This window comes from Heliangelus exortis, chromosome 1, assembly GCF_036169615.1.
Source record: "Heliangelus exortis chromosome 1, bHelExo1.hap1, whole genome shotgun sequence".
Classification (NCBI taxonomy): Eukaryota; Metazoa; Chordata; class Aves; order Apodiformes; family Trochilidae; genus Heliangelus; species Heliangelus exortis.
The window spans coordinates 185,366,710-185,387,204 of NC_092422.1; the positions used below are offsets into that span (position 1 = coordinate 185,366,710).

A 20,495-nucleotide genomic window follows, 5' to 3' on the forward strand; every position below is an offset into this window, starting at 1 on the left:
GCTGTGAAGGTTGGTTCTTCACAACAGTATAATTATAATGCAATAAATATGCATGCATTATAATTCTTTATGTGTAAAATGGAAATTAGTACTAATAGGAAGAATGTGTGATCATTAGTAATTTTTTATAGCTTTCAGATTTCTTTTTTTTTTTAGATAAAGAGCAGAAAATACAGATACGATACTATGTAAGAAAAATGTAGGAAGTCTTTAAGCATATGCTGTTCTGCTATTTAACATATCTGTTGTTAACAGCAGGGATTTTGTCCAAGTTTGTAGCAGTGGTGTTCCCAGTGAAGCACTAGGAATGGTGTAATGAAAGAAAAATAGCAGTATTGAGGTGTCTTTCAAGACTGCAGTTCCAGCTGATGTTGAAAAACTTGCATTAAAAACTTCAGTGCTCTATTTTGCATTTTGGTCTGCTAGTTTTTATATTTTTGAGATGCTATAATGTCAGGTTAAGTGAAGTTAATGTGATAGTTGAGTGATTTTGATGCATTTTTTTTCAAGTGGACTCTGGAACTATAAAGCTTATAGTGTTTTTTAAAAAATAAAATAGTTTCTAGCTCAGCTAACTGTTTATGTTCATAGTGCAGGGTGTGGAAGAACAGGAGCCATCTGTGCCATAGATTATACATGGAATTTGCTCAAAGCTGGGGTAAGGAATCTTAAAAGAAGATATTTTGTGGCATGCTGTCACTTTATAACAGTGATTGAGCTCCCAAATATTCTAAAATCATGAAATGTTTAAGATGTTCTGGGACTCTGAGAGGCTGGATGTTAAGCTTCATTGCATTCATACTTTATTATGAACTTCCTTTCCTCTGTCAGCAAGTTTTTATCTAGAAAAAGTCACTGTAAATTCTAAATATTTTTTAATGTGTATTTCAATATAAAATTATTTTGAATTCAGTTTTTGCAATGTCTGCTTAATCTTGCAGCTTCTAAAGCTTGGTATTTCAAATACACAGGGATAACTTCATTCTGGAGTTTTTAGGTTATGAATCATCAGTGTTGCATTCATCGGATGTCTCATTTTCAAATAGTTGAAATTCTCTCATCTGGTCTAAATCAAATGTTTAAGATCAGTTTTGGAGAGGATTTTTTTTTTAAATTGAATAGCTGCAATGTGAAGAGAACAGATTTGCTTTACCTACAAAAGTTAGACATACTTTTGGGTGTCTAATAGCTTTTGTATCGCTGTTGTGTTGAACAGTTGTGTGAGTGTAACTGACCTTCTTGTATATTTCAGAAAATACCTGAAGAATTCAATGTATTTAATTTAATACAGGAAATGAGGACACAAAGGCATTCTGCAGTGCAGACAAAGGTACAGTTTGTTTTAAAATTAATCTTTATCATATGATAATATACCAGCATTCATGTTAAGGATCTCATGCATTAATTTTTATCTGGTAATCTACTATAGGAACAGTATGAACTTGTCCATCGAGCCATAGCACAATTGTTTGAAAAGCAGCTGCAAAAATACGAAAGTTGTGCGGACTGGAAGATTGCAGATGGAGTGGTATGTCTCTTCCATATGAGTTTCAATCTGTTGTAGCTGTTAGCTTCTTACCAAAATTTTCCTGTGTAGTTTTTAAAATGTTCAGTGGTGTTAAAGCACATACTGAAATAGTTTCTACTACAAGTGGCTTTTGAGGAGTAGGGGCAGCTAGCCTGCACTAAACTTATACTGAAGACTTGGTTGTAAAAGCTGAGCCAGATAACTAATGGATTTGGTATTGTGGTAAATATTCCTTTTGCAGTTAGGGAAGCATTAGAACAAATTCCAGTATGGATTAAATGCAGGACACTTAATATGTAAATTGCAAAATTGTGTGTGGTGTGGTGGCAGTAGTTGACAGTGATGTGTTGCTTTGATTGGCAGCACTTACACCAATTCTGGTGCTTTGGCAGAAATTAAATTTTGTCTAAGTCTGTGTTTTGTGAAGTAGTTCTATTTGTCCCTTCAGTACCTAATTGGTGTGGGCTCTAACTCTCTAGAGGGACCATGCGCAGTACCTTCAGGACCCCTTGATACACCCAGAAGCAGTTTTAAATCTGCCTTTATTAGTAAGAATCCTTTTAATTTCAGGGGTTTAGCTATTCTATACTGTGCTTTCTAGGAAGTCTAAAATTAATTCTTGGAAAAAAAGGCATATAGCCTTCTGTTAACTCCTAAGAATTTATAGCAGTTAATGCGATAGTTCTGAAGTCTTTAGTTATCTCCATAAGCCTGATGGACTAAATGCAATATGGGCAGACTGTTTTAATTTGTTACAGGTTTGATATTTATCAAATGGAATAGCCTAGCCAGTTACAAATTTTTATTTCTGAGGAATAAGCATGATAGGGTTTTGAATGCACAGATTTTGGGGTCATAAAATAAACGTATCAGACTGCTGCATCTTCTGGTTATTTGACTTCAATCTGACCTGTGTCTGCACTAGAATCTAAAATGTCTCTATTATTTGCATGTATTCTAGAGCCTCTGAATAAGGAAATGACACAGTATACTGATACTTTGTCTCTAACAAAAACAAGTGCTGGCTGTAGCATATCTTGAATGATTTGAGTAACTGAGTAGTAAAAACAAGAGCAAACAGATTATGGATCAGTAATGTGCATGGGGGTGAGACAAGGAGAAATCCTGCCACACCCATAAATGGTCTGGTTAGTTTTTTAACCAAGATACATCCCAGAATCATAGACTGATTGTTAGTTTTTAAAAAGGAAAAAAAACTAATGCAGAATTTTTAAAAATAAGTTTATTAACTGTAATGTAAGGTTCCTTCCTAGATCTTAATCTATCTGCAGATGCTACAGCAACTGTGGAATCACCTCCATCTGAAAGGCTATAATTATGTTCAGTGGAAACAATTCCAAATAAAAGAATGTACCTACTTTTGATGAAGTACTGTTATATAGGAAACGGTACTGAACTGAAGAAGAAATTATCTTTCATTTTTCATTTATTGTATTTTGATAGGACTCTGAAAAGTTGGAATATTCTGCAGTGTTGGAGTTCTCTGTAGTGTTGGCTTCATGGTTTTATTGTCCAGTTGTTTTTACCATTTGAAGTAATGTTTGAAATAAATTGAGTTACCTAAGCTTTGTAGGCAATATTTGCCAGTAACATCACTGTAAAAAGTTGATCTGATTGGCAGCGAGTAGCTTTATTCATGGGGAAGTAGCTTAGACACAATCCTGAACGTGTGTTCCGGTGGACTTGCCAACTTTGCCCTGCTGGAAACAATACTGTAAAAAGTCAACAAAAACCCACATTCAGTGTTTGAAAATAGACTTTTAGTAGGGTTAGAATTTCAATTAGTATTTGGTAGAAGGATTAAAAACCATGTAGAAAATCCACATATGATAAAGTATATTGTAGTAGTTGCATACTCTTAACATAGTCTACATATTTTGAATGTCTAGAAAGATAAATGTGCTAAGTACCTAAATAATTCCTCTCCCCCCTGGACTTTTAAAGTATCAAACAATTAGATTGGAACTGAGTCTGGGACTCAACCCCCTTTCTATGGAAACCCTCAATCATATTGTCATGTATTTGAAGTCATTAACTGTGTGCTTCTTGCCATCATGGGTTTTGTTAGCACTGCTGAGAAAATATTGCACTTGGTTTTGTCTTTGAAAGCTTTGAAACATATGTGAGTTAATTAGTATTGATCATCTGATATTAACCAGATTTTTATCAGTAGAATAACTTGTGGGTTATTTTAGCCATCTGTGAACTGAAGTGAACCATAATTGTATTGGAAAGTCCAAATCAAATAGAATCCTGTCAAACTGGATGTACTGTATGTGGAAAAAGGACAACCGATTAAAAGACAAACAACAAAAAGCTCATTTTCTGTTGAACTTTGTCTCTTGACAGTAACAAGCATATTATAGTACTGTAAGTCCTTGTTTTACCCTTGTCCACTAATAGAGGCTTTGATTAATAAAAACTTTCTCCAAAATTTGGAACTGTTAGTGTGTTCTCTAGTATCACTTGCATTGCTTCCTGCAGCAATGATGTTGCTGTGGTTAATTGCACTTTTAGAAACTGGAGGCATCAGCTACTGTAAGAAGAATGTTGATATTCAAAACGTTAGTGGTTTGGAAACTGTAAGTGAAAAGACTTCCCTGTTTGAATTCTTTTCACTGTTTTGCATCTTGGAAAGGGATTTTTGGCCATCGTAGCATTCTAAAAAAAAATCATATGTCTTCAGAGACACTTATCTTGTTCCCTATACTAGGAAAGCTTTGTTTAATCTGAATCATTTCAGTGTATCATTTCAGTCTGAAATACTTCTCTTTTTTATCTACTGATGCTTTGTGGTTCCCATGCTGCTTTATGATAAGGGCAAAAAGAATGCCTCAATTCCTTTTAAGGGAAAACATAAGATTACTTCTGGAAGAATTTTTACAGTAAATTTCCTAGTATTTTACCAGTAAAGAAAGCTTCTGAATGACATTGAATGTTTCCACTGGGAGTTCCAGAAGAAAATTATGCATTGCAATATCTGTGCAAAAGGCTTTGAATTGTAGGCAATGCCTGTGAAATCTCAATCTAAACCTGTGAACCTCTGTTTGTTCAAAGTTAATGAAAGCTCTGTTTGGCAATTCAGCCATAGCAGGAAGTCCCTGGGTAAAAAACCCACCCTTGGGAGATAACAGCACACTTCAGGTCTCTTTAGCAAGTTCAATTCAGACATAGCATCTGCCAAGAGAATTCCTCATTCCTCTGCATTACCACAGGAACATAAGTTACACTGTATTACAGTAGACTAGATGTAATTATTTAATAATTTATAATAATTTAATTCATAATTTAACAGAATGCCTTGAAATTTCAAACTATGAGCATTTTCATTTGATCTGAGTAGCTGCTCCCTCAAATCAACAAGGACATTGGAACTCTTTGAGCTGTTCGGCTGTTGATATTTATAGAGGCAAAGTTGGGGCAGAGCTCCTGTTCTTTTATTTACCCACAGGTTAATTCTTCTGGTTTTCTATAGTGAAAAGGCTGCCACAATAGGATAAATGTCTTCTCTAAGAAAGCAGTATGCTGCACTGAACACTTACTTAACTAAATTGCGTATTTTGTAGTTTTTAAAAAAATCTATATTGTTGCCCCTGTGAACCACACATGCTGTCCTGGTTTTTCTAAGATGATACTTTTAAAATTCTGTTCTGCCTGAGAATGCAACATCTGTCTAGAGAAGCCAGAGAGTGTTGATTGATGCTAGTAAGCTGTGATTAGAAAGGCTGTAAAGCTTTTTCTTAATACTGCCATCTGCTCTTCTCAATGGATCATCTGTCTGAGATACCCTACATTCACTTTTACAGTTGAGCTTCCTCTGTTGTTCTCCTTTCTAGTTATTCTACATGCTTGCCAATTTACTTGGTTTTGGTATATGACAGAACAGAATATCTGTGAGTTGGTATCACTCAAGGGCACCCAAAAAAGCCCCAGTTTTTCACTGTCTTGTAATACAGAACTGAGAACAAGTGCTCTGAGTTCAATAAGCAGTATTTCTCCAGTAATGGTGGAGCATTATTGTTTAAAAATGCTGCAGAAATACAAAGTTCATAGGAGCACATTTTTCTTTCCATGTGTTAGCACCTTAAATTTGTAGTATCTTCCACTTTTCAAGTAAAAACCCTTCACTTTCTGGGAAATGAATTATCTAATTGTAAATGAAACCTTCAGAGAAACATCAGTCTGACCTAAGTAAGCAAAGTAATGAAGTCCTTTTTTGGTGACAATAATTCCTGTAAAGTCTTGTTCCTGATTTAGTGTGACTAAAGTGATTTTTCAGCTAATGCAGAAGTGAACATGCATTATCTGCCTGAAACCTTCCCACTGTATGAAATTGGGGTAACCACAGGAGGTTGAATTATAAAAGTACCATTTATGTGTTTGGTTTTGGGTTGTTTTTTAGTTTTTTATTATTATTTTCTGTAATTAATTCTTCTTGTCGACTCTGTGCTTGTGTCTGGACCCCACACGTTTGAGTTTGTACCCATTTTTGCAAGGTATACTCATAAGTGTTATTACTAATAGCAAAAATGGCAGTGCCTCTTCAGCTACTTCTGCCCGTCTCAACTCGAAACAGCTTCTCACTATATACATTGAGTTAAAAAAAAAACTTTGACATATATTAGCTTATTTAATAGGCTTTTTCTTCTGCGTGGGAGAAGAGCATGTCTCAGGAAACATTTTGTTCACAAATGTTTCACTTTACAAACATGAAAGGAGAGGGATGCAGCTGCTGGTTTGTTTTCTGGACAAGTTAGTCTACACCACAGCCAAGAGGCACACCCTTTCCCCTGCCAGTGCCTTTTGGAAAACTGAGTGCATAAATAAGAAATCTGTTCCTCAATACTTCTGTGCTGGTGGAACTGAACTGAAATACTTTTCTAATCATCTTGTGTGAGGGGAAAGTTGGTGGTAAGGAGGAGGAACTCCTCCTGTGGACTCTTGCTCTTCTATTATCTCTCTGCCTTATGGAACTGAGATAAGCTGTGCTGCTGAGACAAGGTGAACAACCCACCCTTTTCTCAGGATGCAGCTGCAGTAATTTTTAGCTCAAGTTACTAGTACTTAGGTGAGGTTTTTTAGTACAATATCAATGTATCAAGTGGTATACCTAGTAATGACTACATATGGGAGAGGTTCAGAGTTTACTTTGAACAACTCTTGGAGAGGAACAGAACACAGCCATGGGACAGTAAACTGAATTTCTGCTGCTGGGTGCTGTGAGCCTCAGCATCTTTGGCACCAACCTTCAGAAGGGAACTATTGTCTGAGTCAGAGCAATAAGATTCATTTTCATGTATGCTAAGGACAAAGCTATCTGTAGAGTCACCCATTACCAGAATCCAAAATTATGAAAATGGCTTTTCAACTACTCTCCTCTTAAATATGTAGAGGATATCCCTGTCCTAAAGTAGTGTTGCATTCCATCAATGACTAGAATAAATCAGGTTTGGGGGGTTTTGGTTTTGGCTTTTTTTTTTTTTTCAAATTAGCATTTGTGCAATAGTTTGCAGCTAGATTTTAAAAGTTCTTTTGAGTCCTTAATGTTTTTCAATAAGTCATTGAAAACTTGGCAAAGGATTTAGAAGGGTAGTTTTGTGCCTCAATTAAATAATACAGTCCTGCATTCAGATCATGGATCAAGCATTGCATATTTTTTGTATCTCATTGGCCATTTTTGTCATTCTACTTTTTGGACAGTATGTCTTGATGACAGCATTTTTTGCTGAGAATGATCATTAAGATGGTGCTGATGCAATAAACCTCTGAAGGTGCTTGACTTGCTGCCAATATTGTTTATAAGAAGCGAGACTATATAAATGATAAAAAACTCTGGACATGACATGTTTTAAAACCTTGTTCACAGCACACTTCACTTTGAAAGCCAACCAGCAGATAATAATCCTAGTTCAGTAATGTACAACACAATCAATTGACTTGATACAGCTATTAGTTTTTTGTGCATTACCCCAGGAAAACCAAGAATCATTAAGAGAAGTAACAAGAAATTTAAAGAATCAATGTACTGAGACATGAATGCAAAAAAATCTGGGCTATTTGGCAAGTTGAGCAGAAGTGTGCTTTAATGTTGCAAAATGTAGAGGCTCTGACCTGGAAAAAAAGGTTCAGAATTTGGTTTGGGATGGAGGCTTTGCATGTGGTCTGAGCTCCAAATGGAGTCAGTGGAGCCAACTGACCTGTTGCCTTCACCCCCAGCTTACTTGCTGGTCACTTGAATAGCTCTGTGAGGTGTCATGGCTCAAAACCAAACAACATTTGTTGATTGCAATGGGAGCTTCAGTTGTGGTCATCTCAGTGTAAGTGGCTTTGATCTGCTAATTGAATCTCACTCCAAAAAAAAACTTGATAGCAACAGCCAGTGTTCAGCAGGACAATGAACTCCCTGTGAAAATTGTCTGGAAGGGCTGACAGAAGCCATTGATAGAGGAACAAAAGTGTGTTTCTGCTGCCGTACTTCTGGAATACTGTCTTGGACAGCTAGTTAATGGTGAGCGTAGTGAAGAACAATAAAAAAGATTAAAATATTTAATTCTTTCTCTTCACAGGAAAAGCTTCACTTAGTACACTGAGAAATGGTAAAGCCATTTCACTAAGGAATTAAATGTAAATTTTAACCTAGATATGGCTTATCTTCCAAAGCTGAAAATGCTTAACAATATCAAATGCAACTATTAAATTTAAGCAGAAATTAAGAGGGAATTCTCTCTTAATCTGTAAAACCATAGGAGCCCAGTTTCTGTCACCCAATCTGAACAGGTAGATTAGCACATGGTAGACCCCACTGCTTGACTCTGGTATTGTACTTTGAAATATAGTATGCAGACTTGAAGTGTTTGTGGTTCTTTTGAAAAGCATTTTTTAAAAAGAAAACCCCTGCAAAAACAAGCCTTTTGGTCAAATACATATTAAACTCAAGATAACAGTGGGGTTCTCCTTGGTTTTGTTGGATCTTTGGCTGTGGCATGTGTAAAGGAATGATGCATCAGCTTTGGATTCTTGTGTGTTCTATTGCTACTGTTACACCTCGATACATATTGGTACTGGGTCTGGCTGGGTTGGAGTTAATGTTTGTCATGGCTCTTCTTAGAGTGCTGTGTTTTAGATTTATGACCAAAACAGTGCTGATGACACTAATGTTCCAGCTGCTGCTGAACAATGTTTGCACAGTGCCAGCACTGCCTGTTTCTTACTGTGCCCTCACAGTGAATAGGCTGGGGTGTGCATAAAGAGTCTGGGGGAGGACACAACCAGACAGGTGACCTGAACTAAATAAAGAGATATTCTATAATACCATATGTATAATACCATATGACATTATGCTTAGTAATAAAGAGAAAAAAGAGGGGGGCTTAGTGAGGTTAGCCATCTCAAAACCTGGCTGGGCATGGAGGTGGTGAGCAATTGCTTTGGTTCACTTGTTTTTCTTTCTCTCTTCTCCCACTTCTTTGCTTGTTAAACAACTTTATCTTGACCCACAAGTTTTATTGTCTTTGCTCTTCCTTTCCTCTTGCCTCATCCTGGGGCAGGAGGAAAAGTGAGTGAGTGGCTTTGTGGTGCTTAGCTGCCTGGTGGGGTTAACCCACAATAGTACTTTTTAATATGTATATATATATATATGTATAAATATGTTCATAAGTATGTACACATGTAAAATGTCTCTTATATTCGCGGTCTTCCTAAAATGAAATAACAGTCTTCATACTTTGAGTAAGTTAAAACTTCACTGTATGCAAATAGGAAATAATTTGGAAGTATTTTAGGAAAATGCATTAAATGCATTGCATTTAAAATGCTTTGAATCTTATCCACTTGTCAATTTGCAGTAGCTGAAATTCTCGTTTTCTTACTGCATTGTAGATTAGTATTAACTTTAGTGGGCTCATTGTACAAGTGAAAGAAATCATACTGACTAGAAAATAAACGCTTTCAATGTGAACAATTTGGAGGGCATAAGGGAGCTTGCTTACCTCTCATCTGAAAGACTGGCTTTTGAGAATTTTCTCTAGTGGATTATACATGTGAAACAAAATGTTTAGTCAGAAAAAATTTAAGTTGGATACACAAAATACAAAATAATATTGTGAATTTAGAGCAGAATTTCATGTAATTTTGAAAGTTCTCTCTAAGGTAACAAAAAATATGTAATATTGTCTTATATTGTTTTCAAGTGTCATTATAGATCTTTGGACCTTACAGTTTAAGTACTGTTTGTATCAGCTTGACAGCCATGAGTGAAAAGTTTTTCTTTTAATCAGGATGAAAATAATACAGAGAATGCTGTCAGTTCTTCGGATGCAGAGAAACAGGATTCTCCTCCACCAAAGCCTCCGCGGACCCGCAGGTAGTTACTTGTGTTACTGTAGTATTTTAATCTGACAGATTGACATGTTTTATAAATCAAAAGTAGAATAAAAATAGTGATACTATATAAAGACTTTTAAGATAGAGGTTTTTTCTATTTATAAATAGAAATATATGTACCACAGATAGAAGTCTAGTACTTGGCTCTACAAGTATAAGCATTAATATATTGGCAAAATCAGTGTCTGAATGTACTGATCCTGCTTGTGTTCTAATTCTAACAGGCGGTAGCCAGAAAACATATTTGAAGATAGGGTCAAATAATGACTGAACTTTAATTTTTTGGGGCAAAAACATATTAAAAAAAATACCAATTTTTTTCAAGAAAATTATAATTCACATGCAAATACTGCTATTGACAAGAGTATGCCAACAAAATTCTTTTACACAGGGAGGAAAAATTGGTCTCCTCAATCCTTTCCTCAGAGAGGAAAAATAAAGCCTTGTCTTGCTCCTAAAATACATAGGTTTGACCTTAAGGAAGCAAAAAGTAAATCTTCACCAACAGGTTCATCTGCCAAAAATGGGTACCCAGCCACAAGCAGTGCTTGCTAAAGCAGCAACTTGCCTGAAGTAAGAACCTGACTTCCCTAGCTTGTTTCTGGAAGGCTTACAGGGACCTTTGGCAGGTGATCTGGCCTGTGCTACATTGTGTGTAGTTAAAGAGATCTTTAAGGTAAGCACTTGGGCTTCCTGAAGTTGTAGAATGACATAAGAAGCCATGAGCCTCTTAATATTGTTGTATACATTTTAGTCACACAATAAAAGTACTTTTACTGCTTTAAAATTATAATTAAATACAAGTAGTGGTAGATCAGATTGGTAGTGAGAGTTCCTGATAGTTTGTTATTTTAATGGCTAAAGTAGAAGATGAGAATTAACACCTTTGCAGTACTGCCTTTGGCAGGGTGAAAATGATGTGAAATGAGCCCATTTTTGAAGGGCTAACAAGATGAGGGCCGTGATTACAAAATAAAATAATTTTAAAATACTAGATTATTCTAGTTTTGGTAAAGGAGGAGCTTTAAATATGTGACTATGTATACGGAAAATGGAATCGGACATGGAAAGCTATTTGAAAATTGGTGACTTGGAATGGGTAGCAGTATGTGTGTATATTCAATATTGCAACAACATCTTCTCACAGGAATAATTATAATTTTGAAAATGGGCATAGAAGTTTTTCACTTGGCTAGCAACTAGACATTTGGACCAGACCTGGAATGCTGCATCCAATTCTAATGCCTTTCCTAATGAGGGTATCAACTGCCACAAATGGACCTGTCACTACTTCCTCAGTGGTTCTGGGATGGTATCTGCAATAAGATAATTTTGGCAATTATGTATGGTAGCCGTTAATGACACAGCAGGATAAGAATATAAGAGCTGTTATAGTTAACTTAGCATTAGCTAAGTCAAGCAGCAGTTAGAGAAGAATGACATTGAAAGAGAGAGGTGGAAATGGGTTGGGGCTTTTCACAAACAAATGGCCCAGTTTGTGCTGTGTAGGTAATATTTTTACCTTATTTAGATTGATGGTAATATGATTGTTTTCAATTACATAGATTAGGATGATAACAGAGGACTGTTAACCTGTGTTCACAATGAGTTCTAAGCTTATCTTGAAACTTAATCAACTGAACTTGGATATGATTTCTGTCTAATACGTAATTTCCTAGTAGTGTTCCTTGAAGTAATCTTAAATGTACCCAGGTTTTTGTGATATTTATATATTCATGCAATAATCCTATCTGCATAATTCATGGTTTAGCACACATCTGTCTTATCTGCATTGCATTGTTCTTGTTGCATTAGTAAGAGGAAAATCTTTTAATCTCTTCCAAAGCCTGATCTTTTTTGTGCCTGCTTCCATAAACTCATGCTTTGCTGTCTGCCAGCAATGTCAGGGAGATTGGTTCCTTAGAGGTGAATAAATGGAAGCTTTTAGCAGAGCTGCTGTCTTTTTCAAGTGAAGAGTATTTTTGAAAAAAATCGACACCCCTCATGGAAGACACTTCTGAGGAAAGACCTTGTTTGCTATTAGCCACATCTGCTTAGAATGAGCATGTTTTTTCTTGATGTGGGAGGTAATGTTACAAATCCCAGTCTGATTCAGCCAGGTTTTGTGTATTGTGGCTCCTTTGGCATAGGCTGACATCCTTTTCCCAGGAAGATGGCAGAGCAGAATCCGGGAGAGCTTCTAATTTAATCCCCCTATAGAGAAAGAAACATGATACATCACCTTACTGCACCTGTAGCTTTTTTCCCCAAACCATTCTCTTACCAACTTTTTTCCATGTTCCTTCTATTATTTTTCCTCTACATTGCTGTGACTAAAAATATCTTGGTACAACTATTTTAAGTATTTGCCTAAATCTTTTCTGCACTGAATGTTTTCAAGTGGTGTCTGAGTCATTACAGATAAGTTCACATTTTGTAGATACCCTGAAAGAATCTAGTTTAAGCCACATTTTTAGTTTGATTTAGAATTTTCTCTGGCAAACTGTTTAAATTATTTTGTTCAGTAACATTTTTTAGGTTGCCAGCCAAATGTGTTCTTGAGCTGTACTTGCACTGTCTCTGAGGAAGTTACAAGCAAGTTACTAGGGTTAATATTTTTCAAAAGGAATAAGGCTGTTAAATTCTTTTTATCTGGTGCTGGAGTTGGCTCCAGAATGTGTAATTAGTAAAGCAATCTGCATTTATATTTTTTAGTGGAAGGTTTAACACTTGTATTTTTTCTGAAGCAAAAGGATTGAGGTGACTATCACTGAGCACCATTTCAGGTGAACTTGCCTGAGATAGTCCTGACCAAACATGAGGAAAATGAGATTATATCTCTTGACATCTCAGGGTGCTTGTTTTCCATATTTCTGCCAGACCAAGCTATGTTAGATGGTTGATTATGATTCCTCTTAGTTGTTTTCTGACATCTCTGAGGCCACTTGCTGGATGAGATGGTAACATCTTCTCTACATCATTTTTCAGTGTTTATCTGCTCTGTATGTTTGTTATATGGTTTTTCCATAAAGGTGGCTTTCTCACCTGTCTCTTGTTTGCAACAGGATCAAGTAGGATCAAGATAATCTCTGTATTATCTTTAAATTTGTCAACAGCTTAATCTTAAAAGCATATTCATATTTACTGTACAATTTAATGTAGTCATTTAGGCTAACTTCTCTCTGCATTTGATGTCAACATTTTAAAAAAGTGAAATAATATTACTCTTTGATTATTATGAAGGTAAACAAGCAACATGTGAGTGCATACATCAGCACCTTATTTTAGAAGTTCCTTGGATTTGCAGTATATGATCACTTCTTAAGAGTCACCTTGAACTTACTTCTATGTTAAATGTATTTGGAGCACTTGGTGAGGTATAAAACATTCTTTGTTAAATGTGTTTAACTGTTTTCAGGTTAAGGCAGGAAAAGGGCATAAGTAAGTTTTTATTTTATTCATAGATATAAGACTGTAAAGAACCAAAGCTTTAAATTTGCAGTTGAGGACTGTACATGATTTTACAGGACTATACAATTGGGAGCTTTTACTTCAAACCTAGAAGCTATGATTGGTACCTTGGAATTCAGAGAGAGCATCTTAATACCTTTAAGGAATAGTCCTTGAAATATTTGTGTTTTTAGTAGTACTTCCTGAAGTATTTGGAAAAAAGAGTTGTTTAATCAGGCTTGGTTACAGAAAGTTCTTTATTTTCAAGTTCAAATTGTTCTGCAGGACCTTCTCTTTGCATATTCTGCAAAGCTAAAATAAAAACCATGTCTTTGTGAGATAGCACTGTCTGATTTGTTTGTCACAATGAAAAACCTAAAAGCCTTATTCAACTAAATTTTACAAGAAAAATTCACCCATTGGTTATATCTGTTAATTCCTTATATACAGAAACTGTCCTTAGTATTGTTTGTGACAGCTTCACTGAACTGCACCTTTTTTTCCATGTGGATGGAAATGATTCAGTGCTTAAGTAGAATAATGTGGTTGTCTAGCTTCTGCCTGCTTACACTGAGTTTAATTTTCCTATTTTAATTACAAGGGAGGATACAAAGCTTGGCATCTATTTGTGGTTCATCACAGCAGCTGCATTCCATAACCTTGGCATCACTTTCTGTTTTTATTTGGAAATAAAGCTGTACAGTGTACTGTGTAGAATAACCTTGGATTACTTAAGTTGGTTTTTTTCCTTTTGAACTCTGGCCAAATTTCATCTAAATCTGAATCTGTGGTGTCCCATTTTAATAATATAGCTCTTTTCCATTAAGGCTAAGATGGCTGAGATCTTAAAACATTCTAAAAATTTAGAATATGATGTAGAAAAAGCAAAAATAATGTTGCCATTTCTTCATTTTGATTTTTTGATTACACGTGTACATTTTTGGTATAAAGTTGTGGGAGGGCTTCTCCTTTTGACAAATTGTTGTATTTTTGACAGTTTATTGTGACAATTTTTTAAAAATTATTATTACCTGACAGATGTGAGACCTTTATCTTCAAGGTCTTTGGCACTAAGGCACTGGATCAGCTGCTCAAGTTGTGTAGCAAGAAAAGCATATGAAAATGTTGTCTTGAGCACCTATGGAAATTTCATATACAGTTATATATGAGGAACTGCTGAGGTAGTAGAATTACAAGACAATCAGTAGCTGTTGTATACAAAGATACACTGTCAGAGCTGAGTTGTGAAAAGCCTTTCTATTTTTATCACACAATGTGATTTTACAAATGTACTTGAGAAGTGCTTGCTTTTGCAAAATACAAAAGCAATGCAGGGTTAATTTGAAGGTCTAATGCAGGAAAGCTTATTTCTCTTTCTTAAAGAGAAGCATTCTTTGATTCTCTGACTGCTTTCTGTCTCAAGATCCTCTTTTATGAGCTTTCCATTAGTTTCCTGGTAAATTTAAATCAAGCTGGTTTTAGTATTCTGCCTCCTGTTGTTTGGAATAATATTAGTAGTTCATCTTCAGATAATTTTCTGCCTCTGGGGGGAGAAGTGTCTATAGAGCACAGCTGTTGGAGGAAGTGCCCAAAGAAAGCATTATGCAGCATCCCAAATGACCAGGATTTTCTGGCAAGAGTTTCAGAAATAGCTACTGCCAAAGACCTCTTAAAGGTATACGTATCCTAATATCTCTGCTTAATAAAAAGAAACAAAACCATTATTTGCAATGCAGAACATCTGAAATAATAATACTATGATGTCAGTAAAATGGAAAAAATACTGCATACTCAGAGAAATCCTTTGTGGCATCTATTTCCTTTAAAAAAAGCAAAACAAACATCAGAATGCTGTTTGTGCATGTGGGAGTGAAGGATTGAAATTTAATTTCAGATATAATGATGAACATTTGAGTAGCTCTTTTTAGCTGTGCTCAAGGAAGATGATTAAACAACATTTGGTTTGCTGACTTATGCAGTGTTTCCTGTATCATAAGTTCTGCACATACCTCTAAGGGTGATGTTTGAATACATGTGGGGTTCTGTTTCCTCTTGAAGTGAATGGGAGAGTGATTTCATTAAACAGTAATCAGTGAAGAACTTCATGAATTTCAACGGGTTTTATGGGTTTATAATCTTGTCATATCTAGTTTAATGCTAATTTGCTTCTTTAGCTAATTGTAATGCTTGATGGTAGGTCTGTACCCGATAAGAAATTAGTTTTGCTGATTGCCTGTATGACTCTGGGTCTGGAAAATGAGGTCAATAATGGAAAAAACTCATTTTCAGTAGGAGGATTTAGTGGAGATTACTGATGAGCATCACTGCTGGCAAAGAGGGCATGTAACCATTTATGCAAGTGAACTCCCTCTCTCCCACTGGAATAGAGGAGAAAAACCCAAAGGAAATTCTCCTGTTCTCTGTAGTGTGTAATATGTTGGAGCAAGACTTTTTATTTTTTGTTGGTTGGCTTATCTTCACTAATTGAAGAAAAATACTTATACACAAGCTTGTTCATTTTTCAATAATGTCCAAAAGCAAAACAGTTCCCAAGTCACTTTTGTTTAAGTTGTTTCAATGTGCTTTGTATTCCTCATATCTTAATGCAAAGCAGTTGGAAAGGAAGAGAAGGAATTTGAGGCCCAGCCCTCTGTGACAGGAGTCAGACAGACAAAGAATGGAAGAAGGCACCTGGGAGAACTGCAAGAGGATCTGGGGTTTTCCATATAGGGATGCAGTAACCTGTAGAATATCGTTTGGAAGCTGGGGAGCTTGCAGTACTTCAGGGGTGGGGATGTTCATAAACTGAAAATCCAAAAGCTTTTCTTCAGTTTCTAATCCCTTGTATAAGTATTTTGGTTGTTCATCTCATACAGCTATAGCTTGGTGCTAATAAAATCACTTATGCTGTAGCCTGTTCCAAGTCAAAGATGATTCTTAGTATTGTAGAAGATGCAGATTTGTGAGCAGACAGTCAGGAATTCTCATGCAATTGTGTGGTCTTTATTCCTATATCCTATAATTCCTAAAAACAAGCCCACTGTTGGCTTTATTCCAGTATAATGGAAACAGCACTTCTGATACATAAAAACTTCTTGTGTTTCACTTAAATAATGCCCTTGCAGAAGAGAGCAGTTCAGTTTTGTAGCTGTTGGGGTTTTTTTACTTGTCCAGTAAGGTTACTCTCCAGTAACCTTTATAAAAACATGATGAATATTTCTGAATTATTCTTGCTTTCTGACAGATGGGATGGAATGTGTGAGTAGTATGAGAAGGAACTTCATCATGGATTGCTGGATAATGCAGTTCTGAAGCAATACCAAGTGTAACTTAGTACTTGTTTTTATAAGACTTTCTACTTGTTTCATTTTTGGTTGAGTTTTGGTTTTTTAGTTTGGTTTTTTGTTCGGTTTTTTAATTAATACTTTCTTATTAAAGTTGTCTGAGAAGGTGTAAAAATTCTTTGGCCCACAGACCTATGTTAATAGCCCATGTTCTGTCAATTAAAATGGCTTTTTCAAACTTAATAGGAGCATGAAAAGGAAGATGGAAGCTTGTCTTGGAAAGCCAAAAGCCTTAATTAACAAATGGAGGAGACTGACATTAGCCTTTGTCAGCTTTCAAAGTCAAATGACTGACCCTATCTCAGAATATTTATTCTAAAGTATTTGTGCTTTCCAGTCAGCCAAAATGTAATATTAGTAGCAAGCTTTTCCCATGGTCTTGACTCTCCATGGCTCTAGACGGTCTTGGTTAAGTTCTGGCTGTAGTGACAGCCTCTCTGTGTAGGTACTTGTCTGATTAAAAAGGGTTTGAAAGACATGTCTTACTTCTGATCATCTTGCCTGTGTGACTGTGATGATCCAGCTCCAGTTTTTTGGAACTCCTCTGCAGTTGCTGAATTTTATTAGGCCTTCTAATTTCAGACTGAGCTTCCTCAGTGGAAGATTTGTAGGAGTGAGACAGGCAGTGGTGGGGCTGGATGCTTTCTGACTGTTCCATGTTGAATGGAACCTGTATTTGAATGCCAGACTTCACCTACAGTCTCTGAAGGTGGGGTTTTATTATATAAGTATTGGCTCATTAATAGATTGCTTTTTCCCCTGCTGAATCTGTCAAGTTTCTAAAATACAAGTGGTGTATTCTTCATTCTCATTATTCATCTGAGTTAGCAATATGTGATTAACTACTAGTGCTATCTTGGAAGTTCCATTTAAGTACCCTGAAAGCACGGGACCTGGGGAGTATAATCTGCCTGTCTTCCAGCTTGTCCTTACAATATGAGATATATTACTGGCACATCTTCTTCCAGATCTGCCAGATATGCTGTATTCTTCCAGGTTTTACACAAATGAAGCAGGAGTAGAGTGTCAGAGTGGTCTGTCCTATAGCAGGTGGTAAGAGGTTTTGCCTTTCTGGAAGCTTCTGCTTTCTGGCTTTTGGTGTGTGGCCTTGAATTAATTTTGAAATAAAATTCTATTTCACAAGAGTACTGTGAACACTTTTCTGAACAGTTCTTCAGGATGTTAGATCCTGAAAGGAAGATACAAGGTCTGCTGGTGACTTAATTTTCAGGGGAAGAGAGTGTCCTGCTATAACCTTAGTCTCCAAGGAAAGGTTCCAAGTCTTATGCTGCAGAGCTTGGTTTGGGTGATTTATCATGCCTCTGACACAGATTATCCTAAAAAAACTTAGATATATGAGAATTTGGCTGACTCTTTCTTGTTCCAAGGTTATTTGGGTGCTGGGACCACCTGAACTTGTCAGTAAAGATTGTGACCCTGAGAACTGTCTGTTCCCCTAACATGGGGGGATGGGAGCATCTGTCTTCTAAATATTACTGTCTTGGATGTTTTGTGCAGGCCTGTATTAGAGGGTTTATCACTTCCCCATGAAGGACATCTCTGCCAGCAGCAGAAAGTGATCTAAGCTTTGTACATCAAGTGGGCTGGTTTCTCAGCTCAAGCATGTGGCCAGATGGCACTCTTTTGCAGACCATAGTCCATTGGACTTTATCTTCTTGGATTGAAAGTATAATTTCTTTAAATTATTTCACTGAGTTTCTGCTCTTGTCATGCATTTATTTTGCACCTTAGTTATTACTCTATTAATAGTCTTTATATCATGAAAAGGAAAAAATTTAAAAGGTTCTGAAGGGAAATGCATAGTTACTCTTTGTAGACCAGACCTCAAAATGTTTGTAGTTCAGTATTTTACATCTAATATGAAAAAAATCAACCATATGTCTGAAGAGCTTCTACTTTCAAGTAGCCTAAGATGTGCTGTAATAATAAATGCTGTGGTCTCATTAACATGTACTGTAATTTGGGTCATATATTCTATTAAGAATTGGTTTTATACATAGTATTATAATGGTTTTTATATGGCAGTTATATTAGGTCAGCATCATTAGCCATAAAACTATTGGAGCAACTATTAAATACACAAATAGGAAAATTAAATCCTCCAGGACTCATGGAGAAAAATAAAAGTAAAGGAAGATATTTGGTATTAAACCAGCTGTTCTTCAAAGACTTTTTTCCTGGCTTTACTGAAAATTGAATCCATTATGCTGAGTTTCTCTGAGCCACTTCATAAGAAAAAAAAAACTATAATGAAATCCTGCCACAAGAGGGCCTTTCTGACAGAGTCTTACAGAGTAAAAGAAGTGCTTCTGGGAAAGGATGTCAGCAATCTTTGAACTAACAATGAAGATTAGTTGTGGCCTGAATGGATGCCTTTGTGATATTCCGAAAGATGTTTTCAGTGTGTTGACTTTGTTCTTGCCTACCCTGTTAGCCCTCTTTTGTAACCACTGTCTAGATGCTGCTTGGAGTTCAGTAATGACATGAAAGCATTACTACTGCAGAAGTAAATGGACAGATATTTAAAATATTGTCAAAATAGAAAAAACTTACACAGCTGTGTTTTGTTTTGTTTTTTGTAGTTGCCTTGTAGAAGGAGATGCTAAAGAAGAAATCTTGCAGCCACCAGAGCCTCAGCCAGTACCACCGATCTTGACACCATCTCCCCCATCAGCTTATCCAACAGTCACTACTGTGTGGCAGGACAATGATAGATACCACCCAAAGCCAGTTTTGCACATGGTTTCATCAGAGCATTCAACAGACCTCAATGAGAATTATAATAAGTCAACAGAACATTCAGGGAAGAATGAACCCAATGAACGTGTAGACAAACGGCTGGACCGCAGCTTAAGTTTTGAAATCAAGAAGGTGCCTCTTCAGGAGGGACCACGAAGCTTTGATGGGAACTCCCTGTTGAACAGGGGACATGCAATTAAAATCAAGCCTGTGTCATCCTGTGTAACTGATAAAAGCTTTAAGCCACAGGAACAGATTTCAGGGGATTCATTTGTAGATGCTTCTCAAAGCTCATGTATGAAATGCAGCATGCCACAGTCTAGCACAGCCTTAATACCTTCACCAGAAAGTCTGCAGAGTCAGGAGGTCTGTGACATTCCACCAAGACCAGATCGTCTGCCTCTGACAGAAAAGGGACATGCCACGTGGTCACTGCACGGGCCTGAAAATGCACGGCGTACACCGGGGTCTGAAGAGATGCCTTCGGACATTTTGTGTCATGGTGTTAAAACTCTGTCTCTGGTATCAAACACCACAGCTGAACATCCTCCCAGTGATAATGTTGATCATACTACTATTTCTGTTCGAGCACCCCTCTGTTTTACTAATCCTCTTCATTCAGATGATTCTGACACAGATGAGATGGACTTTGATGGAGCCATGAGCAAAAGCGCATCTAACGTTTCAACCGCAAGTGCCACAGTCTCTGCTGCCACTAATACTGAAAACATTTCTGCCAGAAAAGTATTGCCAATGTCTATTGCTAGGCAAGACTTAACAGCCCTATCATGTTCTGAAGATGGCAAAGGTAGGTTTCATTGTGGTTCAGAAGTGTTACTCTTTAACCTTGTTGCATCTTTGAAATTGAACAGCATCGTTTTCTTTACAATGCAATTTTTTAAATGTAAACTTAAACAGTGTATTATGGCAGCTTCAGGAGCACAGCTCTCTGCCTCTCCATTTTTGTTTTGCATGTGAGCAATGTCTGTTACACTGTTGCTGCTACAGAC

The 20,495-nt window shown here is 36.5% G+C and overlaps 1 protein-coding gene across 3 annotated transcripts in view; it reads left to right on the forward strand.

Annotated features, from left to right (window-relative positions):
• PTPN12 (protein tyrosine phosphatase non-receptor type 12) overlaps positions 1-20,495 on the forward strand; it is a 71,490-nt gene that overhangs the window by 42,206 nt on the left and 8,789 nt on the right. For all 3 annotated transcript variants that reach the window (XM_071733972.1, XM_071733973.1, XM_071733974.1), the window contains 5 exons: positions 592-658; positions 1,253-1,330; positions 1,430-1,528; positions 9,826-9,911; positions 19,329-20,293. In XM_071733972.1, coding sequence (XP_071590073.1) covers positions 592-658; positions 1,253-1,330; positions 1,430-1,528; positions 9,826-9,911; positions 19,329-20,293 — 1,295 coding nt within the window. The remainder of the gene's footprint in view (positions 1-591; positions 659-1,252; positions 1,331-1,429; positions 1,529-9,825; positions 9,912-19,328; positions 20,294-20,495) is intronic.